The sequence below is a fragment of the Trifolium pratense genome, linkage group LG6 (assembly GCF_020283565.1).
Source record: "Trifolium pratense cultivar HEN17-A07 linkage group LG6, ARS_RC_1.1, whole genome shotgun sequence".
In the NCBI taxonomy this organism is placed as follows: domain Eukaryota; kingdom Viridiplantae; phylum Streptophyta; class Magnoliopsida; order Fabales; family Fabaceae; genus Trifolium; species Trifolium pratense.
The window spans coordinates 44,156,383-44,175,731 of NC_060064.1; the positions used below are offsets into that span (position 1 = coordinate 44,156,383).

General features: G+C 29.4%; 2 protein-coding genes across 3 annotated transcripts; one reads left to right on the forward strand and one right to left on the reverse strand.

The window, feature by feature from the left end:
• Window positions 1-1,384: 1,384 nt before the first annotated feature.
• Window positions 1,385-2,553, reverse strand: LOC123888044. Its single transcript, XM_045936994.1, has 2 exons — window positions 2,393-2,553; window positions 1,385-1,742 (listed from the first exon to the last, which is right to left on the reverse strand). Exons 1-2 carry the CDS (start codon window positions 2,484-2,486, stop codon window positions 1,531-1,533), a joined length of 306 nt encoding a protein of 101 aa, XP_045792950.1. The 5' UTR covers window positions 2,487-2,553; the 3' UTR covers window positions 1,385-1,530.
• A 12,414-nt stretch (window positions 2,554-14,967) lies between these two features.
• On the forward strand, window positions 14,968-18,089 carry LOC123888045 (transcription factor PRE6-like). 2 transcript variants are annotated; one of them, XM_045936995.1, is made up of 3 exons: window positions 14,968-15,129; window positions 17,532-17,576; window positions 17,764-18,089. In XM_045936995.1, exons 1-3 carry the CDS (start codon window positions 15,022-15,024, stop codon window positions 17,917-17,919), a joined length of 309 nt encoding a protein of 102 aa, XP_045792951.1. In that variant the 5' UTR covers window positions 14,968-15,021; the 3' UTR covers window positions 17,920-18,089. The 2 variants fall into 2 exon arrangements, with proteins under 2 accessions (XP_045792951.1, XP_045792952.1); XM_045936996.1 differs by lacking the exon at window positions 17,532-17,576 and having other exon boundaries at window positions 14,969-15,129.
• Window positions 18,090-19,349: the final 1,260 nt, after the last annotated feature.

Genomic DNA, 19,349 nt, shown 5'->3' on the forward strand with positions numbered 1-19,349 from the left:
CACGCACACACATGCGCGTGCACGCACGCACACACACTAGCGAAAAAATATTAATCCCTCTAAAATTTTTCGTTTCTTCTGAACACCCTTCGGAACCAAAAAAATTTCAATGAAACATTGGTTCTTTTGTAAAACCAATTTGGTTGTGGTTTTTACTTTTTAGCCAATTCGAAACCAATTTGAAAATTATCTCTCCTCCAATGCATGACTCTAACAATGAAAATTATCACTTTTGAAAATATCACCGATAATTTATAGAAGAATATAAATCTGTTGGTATTATCCTATTTGTTGTTCTTTTTTTTCATAACACTAATGGTAATAAATTTTTTTTTGTCAAATAGTCTAGTGGTTAAGCTAACAACCTTAAGTGTGGAGCGGTGAAAAATCTTAAGGTTCGAAATCAAGTCTCATACTTGTGAATTTTTTATTTTTTTGGTATGCAACACACTTGTGAAATTTAAGATGAGTCTAAATTGACTTAAGATCTTGTTTGAATTGACTTATTTGAGTTTATCGATTTCATAAATTTTGTGAGCTTATTTGGAAAGAACTTATGTAAACAACTTATAACTTGTTCATAAACTGTTTTCAGCTTATTTTCATAATAGTTTATGAAAACAATTTATATAACATAAAAAAAAAATTAAACTTTATTTTATCTTTTATTATAAAAATAACTTATACGTAAGTGATTATTCATAAGCACTTTTTCATCTTAAACTTTTGAAGTTAAGACGGTGGGATAGAAAACTCACCGTTAAATTGTGAAAGAACCCACACAACAATAGAAAAAAAAATGAAAAGAAATTAAATCCACCTATGACTTTTTTTTTTCTTTTTTTTTTCCATATTCGTATTGTTGCCTATATACCCAAACATCCAACCAAATTAATAACATGTCTATTTTAAATTGATTTTAGAACATAAACTAATTTTGCATGCATTGTACCCAATAAAACTAAAATTAAAGTACAATATAAAGCTCGTTTGTTATAGCTTATTTTAGAAAAAAATTATTTTTTTTTATAAAAATAATCATTTTTAATTGTTTTGCATCTGTTTGTTATAGATTTTTAAAATAATCATCTGAAGCTAAAAATAATCAGAAAACGGCTAAAAATGAGAAGCTACTGAGAGTAGCTTATAAAATAATAGATTTTTTTTAGAGGAGAGAGAAAAGAAATGTTAAAATAAGAAAGTTATTTGTAATTAAAAAAATCACTCTTATAAGTTGTATCCAAACAAACTAAAGATTATTTTATTTTAAAAAAGTGATTTTTATTATAATAAACAAACACAAATTAAATTCAACTTTTCTAAAAATCTCTAAATTATTTTACATCAAAATCACTATTTTTTTAATCTGTAACAAACGGACCCATAATAATAATAGTATATATTATTTTTAGATTATATAAATATGTTTATTTAAATGGGTTGATTATATATAATAGTGCAAATAAACAATATTATAATTTAGCTAAATATAGTGATGGCCAAATATAGTGTCCATAAAACCCTCCATTATTAAGTTGAAGGTGCACTTTCTTTGTCTTTTCCACCTTCAATTGGTTCACCTTTATCTTCTCCACTTCCTTCGCCACCATTTTCTTCTAAGCTTGATCCTTTTGAGCCCTTGCGTCTTTTACGATTACCAAGTCTTTGGAGGGGATCATAGAGGTTCCAAGTATTCCATGTAGTGAACCCCATTTTTATTTTGAATTCTTTTATTGCACCATCTGCAAATCAACAAATAATTTTTATTATATATAATGCTCCCTTTGTCCTAAAATTACTTATCTTTTTCTTAGAAGAATTTTTTTTAAATAACTGAACTTTAAAATTGGTAACATAGTAATTGTGTATACACACACTTTTTTTAAAAAATCCCACATCGATTGCGAGATGACCTGAATGTGTGTTTATAAGTAAGAGACAATCCTTACTTTACAAGTCGGTTTTGTAAGGATAAGTTAGGTCAAAAACTTAATTCTAAGATGTTATTAGAGTCTCTCCACAATCCGTTGGGCCACTTGTTATCAAGTTTTCGCTCTTGGGCCGTCCACCGTTCGATTTTGTAAGGATGAGTCAGGCAAAAAACTCAATTCCAAGATTTTTTTTAATGTGTTAACAGGTAAGTCACTTATTTTGAGACAGAAATCATTTTGATCCTTGAATGTGTGAGAGACTATCAATATATCCAGTAAATCTATGACAATTGCAAACATCAGATAGGGTTACTTTTTTAGTCAATTTGGGATAAAAAATATTTCTAGTACATTTAGACACTATAGTAAAAATATCTTAACACATTCAAGGACCACAAAGGATGTTTGAACTATAATAAGAGAATAAAGAAATTGTGCGTTCAATTTATATATATACATACATTGTTTTCCATCTTTGGATGATTCAATTGCCACAACAGATATAATAATTGGTGCACAAAGAAAGAACAAGAAGATAAAATATTTGATGTCCATCCTTCATAAACTAAGAGTACAATTTAGTGAAATATAAATACAATCATAAACTATTTATAGTGATCAACACACATAAAAGATTGAAAAAACAAAAAGTTTGATTAACTTATAGTTGGTAGAAACATCATATTTTATATGCTGAAAGTCAGTATTCGAATCCCGAACATTTCATTTATTCACCTTAGTGAAAATTTTAGTTACTAAACTACTTTAAAAAATAGAGATAATATATAATATACAATAAAAAAAAAATACACTTGACTCGTTGTGAGGATAATAGGTCATCAACACTTATAGAGACTTTAAAGAGCTAAATTGGATCATGTTCCGATAAGGAGGTAAGAAGATTTTTCACACAATGAAAATTAGCAAGTGTTAAGCATTTGCAATCTTTTTTTTAATAGATTATTATTAGTATATATCGATATCATAACTTTAAAAAAGATACGTGTAAGGAAATTTTTATTATGTTACCATATATCAAATATATTTATTAGTATCATGACTTTAAAAAATTAGTGTAATACTTTTAAAATTATACCTGGTGTAATTTGATCTCTCTTAGTTTGAAATTTCTGTATATTTATCCGCAATGTTCAACCTATGCTTTGAACAACAGGCAAGGCCATATGCAATTCCCGTATGTTAACTTCCTATGAAATAAACCAAGTCTCTGGTCCTAGTCATAAGAAGGCATTGATGTGCAACAAGTTAAATTCTAATATAAGTACAATCCCAAATAAAAAATATTTGGGTAAACACATATGATTGAAAAATTTAAATATAAAATAAATTAGTCACATTATTTAATATTATGTATTTCATTATCATTTCTATTAATTTTTTAAATTTTTTTGTATATGTGCCTAAATATGAAACATTTAGGCTTGTGCCCAAATAAGAATACCCCGTAAAACAAACCAAAAGTGATCAATTGTTCCCAATTCCGATGTGAATTTAACATTAAAAATGTGCAACCAATAACATTGTGCAAGGTGTAATGGGCCACAAAAGGTAGGGTAGGTCAAATGAATCTTACATCGAATGGTTTAAATTTTAATACAATTTCAATTTTTCAAACTATATAAAATTATGACTCTCAAATTTAAACCGTCCGATGATATGATCAAATAATTGTCATATTATTGATTGCATGCAGTCAAGGGATCCCGATTGCATCCACTTCAGATCCACGACTGCATGCATCCATTTCAATTTTTTTTTTAATTTTAATTTGGACATTCTTCAAGGAAGAAGGCAAATATTTTACTACCGACTAAGTGTGTACATTCAAAGTAAAATAGACTATTCTTCACAAGCTAAAAAAATGTCCTTCAACTTGGATGAGAGGACTTCGACCCCTCAGTACACATGTTATGAATTCAAATAAATAAATATATTATAGTAATTCATGCATTTAATTTACTTTTTAAACTTTTCATATATAGGTTATAAGAAAATATTTCTACTTTTAATTTCTTAACATGTACCCTTAAAACAGATATTAGCAAGACACGATGATTAAACTTAAAATTTAGTGTATTCCTATTTTCCTATACCTTTGAAATAGTACTACTATTTATGCAAATGCAACCATTTTCATCATCATCTTCTTCCCATTCTTCTATGGCAGCTGGAATGTCCTCCAATTCAACACAAAAGTTCTAACCGACATTATTAACACTATATTGATTTCTGACATGCATGCACTCCTATAATAATTCCCATATCATAAGTCTTATAATTAAACTGTTTATTGACATTGAAAGCTTCTTGAGAGTAAAAGGAAATGTCGTTTCTCATAATATTTCTTTGATTTTTTTATCTCAATTAAGGCAAGTCGACATAAGGAAACAGCCAATATGCATAACGGATTGATTAAAAATTTCACACTAAAGTGATTAATTTGTATCCTGTAGTGTATACACTAGCAATGAAAAAGACAAGTGAATATGTTGCACCTGCACCCTACACCCTACACCCTACATGAGGTAGCTCTAGATATTCTGCATTTTTTGCAGTTATATTTGGTTGTGACTTTATTAATTTAAGAGAAGGTACGTTTTATCATATGTCACATTCATTATTAATAATGTAGAATTATGGATTTGGATTAGATGTAGACAGTATCCAATAAGTATATGTACCTAACAAGTTTAAGATTGTCCGATTAAGATCAAACAGTCAAAGTTTTAACATTAGAATTTTATATTATAGACAAATTAATTGTAAACTGTTTTAAAATATGAACCGCTCGATCAAGAATAGACGACGGACTACAATTGATTGTATGCATGCAGTAACTACTACACTGAGTTCGTATCAATAGAATTTCAAATTCAGTGTTTGATTGATTGATTGAATTAACTGAAATGTACAAGTGTCTTATATATAGATAAACCTAATCATCCTGGCAAAAATATTGTGGTCTATAAAATTTAACCTAGCTCGTTGCCAAGAGTATGTGGCACTCCACCTTTGGCTTGCTTCCCCAATTGTGATACTATAAACATGAAATTACTCATAACGTAGAGTTGGAGTTTTTTTTGTTTACAATGAGCTGAGGATTGAACCCAGCACATATAGCATACTACTCAAATCCCTCACTACTAGTCCCATAAAATTTATCTATGCATGTAGCCTTGCCTAAGAACGCGTCTCTGTAGGTGCTTCTATTAGTGATACTATAAACATGAAACATAAGTAAAACATCAATTTGTCTAGCTCCACCCATCTTTGACTAATTCTAACATTTCCACGAACTTCATAAACATCTGTGGACTTTGAGAAAGACTTGCTTATGTTGTATTTGACTATTTTTCATTTGATTATTCTTCATTCGGCTATAGAACATTCAGTTGACCCTTAATTCGGTTGCATGCCATTATTGACTAACAACTTGATTTTTTTTAGAGCATTCTATAAATTTCCTCTTTGATATTTCCTCTTTATTGATTTGTTTTCTCATTTATTGATTTGTGTCGACGTCAAATATTACTGGAAATTTTTCAAAGTCGGCTACTTGCCTACTTCTGCTTCGATTCACGAATTTCAAATTCTTAAAACTTTTTCAATTAAGGTGTATCCTCTTAATGCTCCTAAAATCAAAGAAGTTGTTTTGGTACCCGCCAAAGGCCTATTGGATCAAATGCAACATTGACAGGACTATGTACGCTTGGTTGTTTTGCTAAGAATCTTGGTGTTACCTATGCTTTTCGGGCTGAGATTGTTCGGGTGATGTTGGCTATATATATAGAGATTGCTAGGAAATTGGAACTTACTTTGGCATTGAGACCGATTCTATTCTACTTACTCTTGCTTTTAAGAATATCCTTATATGATTTCTTTGAATCCATCGTAATCGTTGGTAATTAAATTGTGTTGAACTTACAACATATATGTTTTTCATTATCTCGCATATTTATAGAGAAGGCAATTGGTGCGCTGATGGTATTGCTACACTTGGATTGCAAATTTAAGACTCTTAATACTCGGACACAATTCTTAATATAAGTCATGCTTTCACTATAAATATATAGTTTTGTTTTGTTAGAATATAGATTTTGTTAATCTTGTTTGGTTCACTACATACTTTTTCCTATGAGTTTTGCATGTAAGGTATTTAATGAGGTGGCTGGATTTCCCACTTGAGCATTGGTGTCTAATCCCCCTAATTTTCTTATATACCTTTTTTTTTTTCTTCTTTTTTAATATATTTGAGATTTTACTTGTTTGTGGGATAAGTAAAAAATTGTCAAGATAGTTAATATGCTTTTACTTTTTATGCTAATCATTCTCTTCTTACACTAAAAAAGTAAAAGTACTCATTAATTAATTAATAAAATATCAAGGGAACGATCTTCGAACTTTTGTCAAATATAAGTGGACATAACTTATAAGGAAACAAAATATAGAGTGGTCACAAAAGAATGCTAATGTACAGTAGCATGCTAGCTTCGTATGCAACAAACTAATTAAAAAGATCCATGTGAAATGTGTGAAATATAATGTATCCTACCCCCCAGTTATAGGAAGAAAACTTTGGTCCACATTTATGAATGACTTCAGATCCTCTTAATTAGTAGCGTTTAATTGGTATTGGTAATATGGTGTGTCTTTTCTTCTTTTTTTTTGGTAATATGGTGTGTCTTTAACTACAAAAAATTTGTCAAACAACAAGTAATTAAACTAAATATTAATGAGTTCTATCAAAAATAAATAAATGTTTAATTACACATTTGGTCCTTTACAATTATTTTATGTTTCAATTTTGGTATCTTATATTTAAAAAGGGGTCATGCTAACTGATGCCCCGAGGCACCGGTTAAGGAAACAAAAAAAGGAAGTTTGAAATTGAAAATAACAATTTTTAGGATCAGTTTGGTGCACATGATATGATAGAGACATGATATGATAAGAAACTGGATAAGGATAAGATATGATAGTAACATGATAACACTTATCTTGTCCCGTGTTTGGTGTACACATGATAAAAACAGGATAGTAGTAATATTTTATCGGTGTATTTTTTTTTTTTTTTAGATTCAAAATACTCCTATATTATTATTAGGCACCAATAAAGCACAAGAAGACACTACACTGGGCAGAAAAATACCACTGTACTTGGAAAAACAGATTTTTTTTTTCCAACCAACAAATTAATCAATGGTAAGATGTATATATAAGAGAAGAAAAATTAAACCCCAAAGAAATTTTAGCAAAAATCAATACATGGAGATATATGTGGAAATCGATTTATGAAAATGAAGCAAAGATACAAGCATGAAAAAATTGGGATCAATATAGATAGGAACAGAAACAAAATAATCTGAGAAAACGTGAAGAGGAGGGAGGGAGCAGCGATGGTAAACTAGAGAGAAAGAAATTAAACCGAGTCATATTAAAAGAATAAGGCATGAAAATTTTAAGTATTCCTTATCGGTAGGCATGGTAATGGGGCGGGGTTGGGACGGGTTTTTCCCTCCCAAACCTAAACCCATAAAGTTCGGGTTTCCCCAAACCCGTCCCAAATTTGAGCGGGGATAAAAAGTATAACTCCAAACCCATATCCAACGGTGATCGGGTATCCCCAACGGGTTTCGGGTATCCCCGTTACGCCTCTTTCCACATGAATTTAAATTGTATTTTAATATTTTTTTTATTAAAAAAAAAAAATTAAATGTCCAAAATTATTTTCTCTCAAAAAAAATTTTTTAAATAAAGAAAGAAATAGAGAAATGATTTGTTTAATACTCAAATTAAAAACTAAAAATAAACATATGAATGTAATTTAAGAGATAGTTTAAGCGTTTCTAATTTAAAAGAGGTGAAATCTAATTTTTAGTATAAACGGGGTGGGTTCGGGGATGAGTTCGGGGTGGGTATCAATGTACCCATTACCCGCCCCAACCCCAACTTTTGAAATCGGGGAAAACCCAAACCCAAAGTCAAACTCAATCAACTCGGGTTTTCTTCGTCAAAGCGGGTATGGTTTGGGCGGATATCCGCGGGTATGAGTTTTATTGTCATGTCTACTTATCGGTTAACCCACCAAAAATTAAGGATAAGAATAACAAAAAGTTAATAGGATAGGATTAAAAATAGGATTAATTTATCATTTCCTATTAATGATTTTAATTTATTTCTTTATTAAAAATTATAAATATCTATTGGATTTAAGAGGAAATAAAAAACAAAAAAGAAACAAAGAAAAATGACAACTATGTAAGTCATATTATCAAAATGTATAGTCTCATGTAAACACAAATAATTTTCATGAGGTAAAAAAAATCGCTCAAATGATATGGTGCAAAACAACTATTAACCCTTCATTTAATTTTTTTTAGAATAGATATAAGATAAATGTATCTTCTTTTACTATCAAAAAATGTTATATCAATTTGCAAGATTTACAAATGGTTATTGGTGATACCTAAAAGAGTGATTTCTGAATAGTGACATAGAATTAAAATGGTCCAGTGACTAAATAGCTAGTGCAACGTACAATTAATTAATGTGGTCTCCTCCTCTACTCATACAGGAATGAGTACTGTACTATTAATTGTGATGGTTCTTTTAACAGATCTGGAACTGTTAGTTGTGATGGCTTTATGATGGTGTTCTTAGCAGATGATGAGGTACTTGTAATCTTATACGTACTAGTTGAATTATGGTGGTATTTATCACATGCCCTTAAATTGGCGGTCTCATAATTATTATTCAAGTGATACTTCTATTTATATTCACCTTAAAATGTGAAATTCTAGTAACTCAGTTACTTAGCCAAAAAAAATGTTATGAATATATGTCTTGCTAAAACATATGCATTTTATAGTTTTATATTGAAAATTGTGCATTTAAGGGTTTAAGGGTCCTGAATTTGAGCCACATAATTCCTCCAATAATATTTCTAATCACTATCAATTGAATTAACTTAACGGAGAAATATCATTATTTCTTCAAAATATCGAGTGAAAACAAAATTAAGTAGTTTATATTAATTTTTGGACTGACCCGCCCCAGTCTACTAAGATCCGCCATACGCATGCGTTTGCATGTGATTCCTGAAATCAGAAACTTCAATGATTGATGTTAATATTATGAATGAAAAAAAGTACATAAATATGTCCAAATTCCAAATTGAAGTTTGCCAGCTACTGCATATTTACGTAGTCATTAAAACCATGTAATGTAATCATACATTTACATAGGACACTACTCAACACGTTACTTGCGCATGATATAGCATAGTACGTAGTACATGAACTTAGGCGCAATATAAATCTTTGAGACAACGTTTTAGTTGCATTATATAGCATATTGAATTGTAACGTGAATTCTGCAATGAAAGAAGGTGATGAAGAAGACTATAGACCAAAATGAGTGTGTTTAGCTTATAATGGAAACTCATGGGGTCCTTTTTGAATTTTTGTTACATGGGTGCACTGTCAGATTTGACTGGCCTATAAGAAACTCATTTTTCATTTTCATTATTTTCAATATAAAAGTATAATTAACCATGACATTGTGCTCGCTCGGAGGAACTTGAATTTAATTTACTGTGGGAATAATTTTTTGTCAGACTTTACTTATCTCGTGATAGAATTTTGTATTACCAAAATTTGGTTTTTATTTGATTAGTGGTATGGTCATCTAATTGAATTACAGAGTTTTTAAACGTGTGACTAAATTGTAAATTGAGAATTCAGTTTTCTCACAAGTTCTTCGACAAAGATTTGTCAATAGATACTTCTTGTCTCCTTCCGGTCCTTTTTATACAAAAATACTTTGAATCTACAATTTGTTTTCAATATATTTAACTCATCTTAAATTTCTTTTTTTCTTTATTGACTTTTTTTTTAATCAACATTTTGGCAAAAAAACACTTAATCGATTTAGTCATTTATAAATGTGATCATTATTATTATTTTTATTTAGCTTAATAATTACATTTTAGTCCTATTATTTTCACCATTTTTGCAGAATTGGTTCTCTAATTTAAAATTTAACAGTTTTGATCCCTCCATCAATATTTGGTCTAAAATATGATGGTATATGATATGTTCTAAATAAAGTTTTATGGGAATTTTCTAGCATTAGATCATATATCACGCCATTTAAAACATATGCATCACCTTTTTAGTTCAAAAACTGTCATATTTTAAAATAGGGAGAGTAAATCTACAAATTAGAAAAAATAAGAGGACAAAATTGCAACAAAACTTTTTCATTTTTATAAAAGACTTGAAATGTGCAAAAATAAAGGGACCAAATCGAACATCCCAACTATATTGTTACTCTCGACATTACGATGCAATCATGGGAAACATCTATAAAAAATATATATTATTATGAAATAAGTCGAGTATTAAATTTTGTATTGTGCTAAATTATAATTCAAAAAAAATAATAAAAAAATCATGGGCAATATAATCAAGAAATTAGATTCAAATGATTGATATTTTTTCTAGGTCGAATTGTTCAGAAGAATTTAAGTTCCATTTCTAGTAGAAATAATTCATGGTCAGATTTTACTTAACTCGCAATCGAACTCTGAATTATCGAAGTCCCCATCCTTAAAAAGCAGAGGTTAATTAAAAAAATCATGGGCAGCATTAAAAAAAAGAAAGTAAATCATGGGCCCTTGCAGTTTAGCCAATCTGCAAACGACATCTATAAATTGCTACCGCAAAATTAGGGACCAAATAGAGGTTTGGTAAATGATGCCAAAACTCAAATAATTGATTTTTGTCTTTGCCATTTTGGTCATCAACATGATTCAACCAGAAGCCTCTCTCTCCTTTGTTGTCCCATTCATGTTACACATGTTTGAGTAGTTTAGTCACTCATCTTGTTCTACATGGTTCGTCACATCAACCTTCTATCCTCACAAATCTTTAAAAATCCAAATAATACATAAATAAATAAAAGAGACAGAAAGTAATTAGCATACAAGATAATATTATATTATGCATGCGACAATATTACAGTTTCTCGATTGTTTATGTCCATTGAAATTTAGATCCATAACGGGGTAGATGTTTCCATGGAAAACAACAACATTAAAATGCCACATTGAGATAAAATCGGGGATACAAAACGGGGTACTCAATCCAAAATAGGACGGGTTTAATTAATACTATTTTTGGTTTCTTTTTCAGAAAAGATAAATAAGTCAATAAAATTGATATATAAATTATAATTAATTGGTCAAAGTGGTAAGCGTCTTCGTCCCCTTAAATATGTGGTTGGAAACTCCGTAGTCTGTATCGATATCATGGTAACAAAGAAAAAAATGATATATAGTTTATATTAAAAATCAAATATATTAATTTTTGTTGACGCATTTTGATACGAACTATCCAAAGGCCCACGAAGCCAATATGCCCATTTGCACTACGGGACCAAAAGCACTATCGTCCTCATGGAGTGTCACCCACAACGTATAAATGACACCTTTACAGGTTCAACATATCCTTACAATGCACAGTGGGCCAATGGCGGATAAATGACCTCATTCACAAGATTATTTGTAACTCACTTCACTAGTGGTACGCTCAAAACGGTTATGCACGCCATTCACTATATATCCATGTATATGCACTCATCTTCAAGGTACACACATTTCATTCATTCATTCACTCTCATCTTGGCAGTTACTGACTTGAGCGTTAGAGTGATATTGTTTTGCAGGTATCCTTCCCTTGTGAAATTTAGCTCATCATCAGCATCACCAGATCCACTAGAGGAACCATCAAGTTCTGACCATTCAGAGCACATTTGTCTCTTATAAAAAGGATTGAAGATAGTAAAGTGGATTTATATTGTATTTTGTCGAATCCGTTGAATATTGATGGGTTGATCTTCTAACCACAAAAAGATAAGAATATTCATATGAAATGTGTTAATGGTTGTTCGGTACCTTTGGGCTCGGTGGCAACTGGCAAAGGCTTTGACGAGAAGAAATGACTTTATTAGGGAACAGTCAATTAGGATATAGCTAGGGTAGAGATAGCGGTGGCAAAGTGGGCAGCCCTTCTCGTTTAGGCCCATCCCACTTAAGCCCGTCCAAAAGCAAAACGGAGAGGGCCAACCTAGGCATTCGAGCTCAAAATTAAAGTCTGCCCCGTTTATTAACAAGCGCCGCCAAACAACTTTTTTATTTTTCTTCATTTTCTACATATAGATTTACTATATAATTTACTACTTTATTTATTTTTTTATGAAAAGGGAATATTTTTCAACAACGCATAATAAAAAATAATTCCAAATATTAACAAACTCAAATCATGTAGTAAATAGTAATATTGAATAATTTAACATGGAGCCAAATTGTTTCGTGTAAACTATTAGAAGTTAATTTACTTTTAATTAGCTATATCCTCACAATATTAATGTTATTCTTCAAAATAAATAAGTCTCAATAAAACAAAGAACCAATAAAAACCCAACAACATTAAACAAGTGTCAAAATAAAACCAACTACCATTAAACAAGTCTCAAAATATTTTTTTTTTTTTTTGCTAAAAGTCTCAAAATAAATTTAATCACCTAAATAAGTGTTCAAATAAAATAGGATTGGGAATGAAAACAATGCAAGTAAACCTTCTTGTTCAAAAAAAATGCAAGTAAACCTTAGTTTAACCCTTTCTTTTTCTGGGTCTAAAATGTAAAAAAATAGTGTGATGTAAAAAAATTAAACCAATTTTTTTTATCAATTACATAAAAGGTAAGTGCATTTTAAAAACTAGAGAGACTGTGAGTGTCATTTAAAATAAAAAAACATGAGTTAGGTCAATGCAATTGCCAAATAAGCTTATATACAATTCTTTCACTAATTGAGAGGAACAACCAATATACTAGTATAGACCAAATTAAGGTGAATCACAATATACTAAAATTTATTTTCATAGCCAATGTTTTGCATGTTTGTTCCCTGCCTATGTATCTACTGACAGCTCTATTAGATTTTTTGTGTTCCCACCAATTGCTAGATTAAGATTGCATCAAAACTAGCTATGTAATGATTTGATTCTAGCATAAGGCCAAAATTATTAGTGTAGTATTTTAAGCAAAAGTTGGAAAGTTTCTTTGTTGTTCTAGTTACATTAATTAAATAAAACATAGCAAACATGGGCTATGTATTACTTAAGTTAATCATGTTAATATGTTAATATTCCTAGTGTTCTTAGTATTAAATTCTTAATTACTCTATAGATTGGCTTAGATTTTGATAGCTCAACTCAACCTTCAAATGCTCCAAATCCAAAGAGAATATTGAACATTAAGAAATGTGATGAGTACTTCTGAACCAACTATGTCAAAGAATATAATTAACATCCAAAGACAAGTTTTCTAATCCACAAAGTTGGTGAATATTTTGCACAAATAATAAAGTTACCAAAAACAAAACACAAAGAAGACACACACCTCAAACCTTAATTTTATCATAAAACAAACGATATGCTCTACATCTTGGTGTCGATTTTAATTCTCTCATATTGGAAATCAAAATAAAGATTATGTTGTCGATCTCGCCGTTAAAATTCTTGATCAAAATAAAGGTTTACTTTCTAGTTTTCAAAGGAAGGTGGCCCTGATAATTCAGAGTTCGGCTGCGAAGTAAGGAAAATCTGATTTTAGATGAAACTGGTAAATCAGAACACTTACCTCTGCACTACTGAACTCTGTTTTTCATTTGTAGGTAGGTTCTATTTCTTCTGTCATATAGTTTTTGGAAGGTTGTTTCTGCATTTTACTGTCATTGTGCAGTTGTTTTCATGTTATGTTCCAACTTTTGCTCATCTTTTTTCTTAAGTGTGATATCACTTTTATTTTAACAGAATTCTGCGCTTGTAAAAAATATATAAGAATTGAGAACCTTATGAGTGTGTTTATACAATACATAGTCTATATCATGTCTAGGCTATATGAGACTTATTTTTTAACCAAATTAAGATAAGATTTTCAAAAGTCTTATTATATACTGATTTATTTAAGTACATATACTTAAATGTAATACATTAATATATATTTTATCTTAAGACTCGTTATCTGGCTCAAAGACCGATCAATCTGAGAGAAATAATATATTTTTGTTGATTATGTCACATTCATTATATTTTGATTAATCTTGGTGGAATGTAGCAACGTTGAAAATCACAAAGAGTTTTTCTTAATGTTGTTATCCTACACAACTCGAGTTTTTGGGTTACAATGATATTAGTACGAAGTTTTCATCATCGATGACTAATCTCCGTCAGAAATCGAATTTTCTCCATACGCATGAGTCAGAAATCGAACCCCTGACCACATGTTTATGGGGACCAACACTTTTACCACTTGAATCAATTCATTGTTGGTTTAATGATCTTTTTTATTAATGAAATATTTAAATTCGGTTTAAGGACCAACTAATATGAAAGACACTATTTTATTGTTCACCATTAAACAAATCCATAAAAGTTACATTACTAATCATTTTACTACCATCCCAAATAGAATTTTAACCATAATCTTATAAGTTACAAAAAACAAATTCTTATCACTTGACAAGACAATTGATTATAAACACAATATTAAAATATAATGTCTACATTAGGTTAAATTATTAGTATCAATGAGACTTACAAGACACAAAGAAGACTCATACCAATAACTTATATCCTTCCCTCAATGTTTAATCCACACCAAAACAATATTAATGTTGTCCTATAGAGGATATATGCATCAAGTATTAGTTAAGCTAATAGTATATCATATTCCAAAGGTTTTTGTTAGGCAACAACTATGAAATCAACAGTTTTAGTGGGCCATGTATGTGTACTGTTGAAATGTGTGACAAAGAGAGGTTGATTCAAACAACTCAAAAAATTTATTAAATGTTTGTCAGGATCAGTGTCTTATTCCAACTAATCAGTGCCTTCATGAAACACACTATACCAAACAGTAACCTATCATAATTTTCTTCTATTTAAACACCTTATTTTGGTGCAACAAAACACAATACAAGAAAAATTAAGAAATAGAGAGAGTCATGTCTGGTCAGAGAAGAGATTCAATGTTCAAAGAGAAACAGATTAATGATCTTGTGTCAAGGTTACAACTACTATTGCCTCAGCTCAACCAAAGAAACAGCTCAAGGGTATGATTAATTAATTTGATCATGTCCATTAAGTTAGTGAATAATATTTACTTGATTTCATGATGAGCACATTAATCTTTCTTCATGCATGATTTGCATATAATAACATACCTTGTTGAGTCAAAAAAAAAAAAATTACCTTATTTTCAATAGTTAATTACATAACCAATTTTATTGTGTATATCTACTCCGATTTTAAATATAAACAAATAAATGTTCGTATTCTTTTGTCTCAATTATAAACAAGTATAATTAACTTTCACTCTATATAATAATGATGATGTCTATCCCAAAATATCATTCAACTAATATTAGTTTCATTTCTCAATGAATCTTTTATATATTCTCATAGAACAAATTTTTATAAAGGAGGATATTGAGAATTCACTTGTATTTCATGAGATTAAAAAAATTAATTACACTTAACTAACTTTCTTAATATCAATAAGTTAGTTGTTTTTTTGTTTATAATCAAGATCGAAGTAGTAGCTAGTTAGCACTTGCAAGTTAATTTTATTTATTTTGAAGAAAAACTTTAAATTATCTTATGATTTACTCCATTTATTTTTAAATCTAACAAAGTCGTCGTCATTATTATCTAAAAAAGAAGTCTTCAACATTGAAATAAGTATGACATGTGCAAGTTTAATTTATTTTTTTTTTTATTTTATAGTAGCAATGCTTACTATTACACTATTCATTTTTATGTAAAAATCGTTATACCAAACATAACTTTAACTTTGGTTTCTATCTTGTGCCAAACAACATTTTGGTTCTATGATTTTAATATATATTTGAATTTGATTATAAAAAACTAAATTAAAAAAATAAATAAATAAAGCTTAACATTTGTTTGTAAGTAAAAGAGGACAACTTCCACTTGCACTAAAGTTTTGGCTACAGTGGTGGAGTTACTATTATTTTTTGGGTCATGTTAACTTGTGCCCTAAAAGTACATATTAAGCTACCTAATTAAAAATAGAAATATAGTATTTAATTATACAAATAATTTAATTTTTAGATAATTGAATACACCACAAGTTCAATAAATTTTTTCCACATTTATTTTCTTAACATGCGCCCTTAAGGACACAAGTTAACATTCTCCTTATTTTTTTGGGAGGACAGTATTTTGTAAAAACAAAATGATCGAAGGTCGTGTTTGTAATATAAATATATATTATTATAATATATTATTCATCATTAATGATATAATGGTTTGTTCATTATAATTTCATATGTAAAATGAGGGTTCAAATCTCACATCTTGCAATATTAAAAATTAAAAAAATGGGATACAAGAAAATCAAACTTGCGTCGTTCACAAAAGAAACACACATCTTTACCACTACTACACATCACTCAATTGATAAATATTTGAAACGCATAATATATATATATATATATATATATATATATATATATATATATATATATATATATATATATATATATTGTAATCGTTAATTAAAAATATGTATGGATACCCATAAAAAATAAAAATTTGGAACTTCAGGCAGATCATGACCCTCCCCATCTCATGAGTAGCTCCGTCCATGTTTGGCCGGCTTGGTACCATGAATTGCATGAGTATTAATGACTTCATATTCATATTCAACAATTAACAACCAATGTACCACCAATTATGGAGAAAAATTAGAATGTTAAGTGTGTTCTTTCTTAAAGGAACATGTTAAGAAAATAAATGTAGAAAATATTTTTTGAAATTTGTGCATTTTAATTTTCAAACATTAAATTTTTTGCATTGTTAAATGTAGAATTTTTATATTAATAGTAGTATATACCTTATCATGTGATCTAATGGTACATGTTAACATTACCTTATAATTTATTATAAGCTGATGAGGTTGGATTCTCTCACATTAAGTTACCCTCCAGTCCAACAACAACCTTTAGATTAAAAAACATAATTTTAATGGTTGTGATCTAAACTGCTCCCTCTCTCGTGCACTATGTACATGAGGGAATCCACTCTCATAAGTTGATACTCCCTTCATCTCATAATAAATGTCACTTTTATAGCTTAAGGCTTGTTTGTAATATAAAAAAAATGGAATTTTCAAATACACATCTTACTTTGATATATGACGGTACATCAATTGAGGTGGACTATTTTAATAAGTTTAAAAATAATATTTATTAACTTTTTTATATTATACACTATTTGTCGATCAATACATATCTAAATAAAATTTGTAACGAAGTCTTCATCTAAAAAACAAAGGTATATATAAATAGTGGGTCATAATCATAATGAGTCATGTCGCTAATAAAAATTGTCTGAAATTTTTGATCCATCGATAAACTATTTTAAGAAATATTCGAATATACTCCACCGTTGAAATATTCTCTCACACCATTTTTTTGTGTCAACTCTCTAGTTCCTAGAAGAAGGGGACTCCGGTAATCCAGAGTTCGGCCGAGATGTAAGTAAAGTCTAGTCAATAATTATTTTCAATAGAAATCGAACTCGAATATAAAAATGCAAAATTTTAGTCTAAGCACATCAGCTCAAATGAAGTTTTTTTTTTCTTCCTGGAAATCATATAGTACTTGTTTTTGAAGAGTTTCTTTTTTTTCCAACAAGTAAATAAAGTTTGTGTTGTGTTGCAGCAATCAACATCCAAGATCTTGCAGGAAACATTAAATCACATTAGGAGGCTGCAGAAAGAGGTGGACGATCTAAGTGAAAGGCTAACACAGTTGATGGATTCTGTGGATATCAATGATAGTGACAGAAGAACTTTAGAGAACTTTTTGCAACATTAATAACAAATTAGTTCTTTTTAATTCTATAGTCTATTGTCTACCTATTGCTTTTTTCTCTTATTATGTTTCTTCCCTTATAGATTGTGATGGGGATACACAACCATCATGAAATAATATATGTATATTGTCCAATAATATATAATTAATAAGGGCAGATTTTATATGAGTCGATAGGAACATCATATTATATATATATATATATATATATATATATATATATATATATATATATAAAAGTTCAAATTCAAATTCCAGACATTCCACTTATTTACTTTTGAGATAAAAAATTTAGCTACCAAACTACTAAACTAAAAAAAATTACATATTCATCTAATCATATTTCACCATAAAATATTTTTTTTTAAAATAGTTTAGAAATAGACATAACAAAGTGACATTATAATATAATTTTATAGTATTTATGTGTATTAATTGCCACATGAAAAAGCTCTCGGGTATTCATGTCTAATCCACTTTCTTTCCTTGTTTTGCATATAACACCAACTAACTCAAAATATTTTGGTTAAATCGTACTTATGCCCTTTAATATTGACACACTTTCAATTTTGATCCTTAACTTTCATAATAGTATTTTTTGCTCTCTAACTTTCACAAACTTATGATTTTGTCCCTCTAACTTTAATCCGTTTTGAAAAAGTATGGCCCCCACTAATTATAACCACGTCACTTGTCACGTATGCATTGACTTGGCATGTGGCATATATGGCAAGTCATGCTGACGTTGCACAATTTTCGAACTTTGTTGAATATGTGAATGGTAATATTTTGGTGCCAGTGAAGGAGAAATTAATGAGGGCTTGGATTGACCGTGTCATGTATCTTGGTAACACAACTACAAACAGTGTCAATAATATTTTTGGCAGACAAAATTTAAAATCATTTATTGGCATAAAATTTTGCCACAAAGTAATAAAAATTTGCCAATAACTTTATTAGGAAATTTAAAAAAAAAATCAAAGGGCAAAAGACATTTGAATTGTCGTGCGCGTGTTCACTTGTCAAAACTATTAAGGACGATAAATTTATTTATCTGTCTGAAATTCACACTTACTGCTCTACTACTTAAATAGGGGATAACAATTTCAAAATTTCTCTTTTATTTAACGTAGTGAAAGAGCAAAAGACATTCTATATATATATATATGTGCAAGCCCAGCTCAACAAGGATGAGCAAATATATATAGGCTTACTTTATGATCACAAAAAATGTCATTTTTTTGCTCTTTAGGCCCTCCTATGTTGCTTCCAAGCCCCCAAGTTGACAAAATTACCCCATGTCATTTTGGAACCCATAATACGAATCCAAATACTTTCTGAAGTTGTTGTGCTCTAACAAATAAACTCACAATTAAAAATCAAAAGTAAATCCATAAAGAAAATCTTCTTATTGAAACAGAAATATAGCTTTA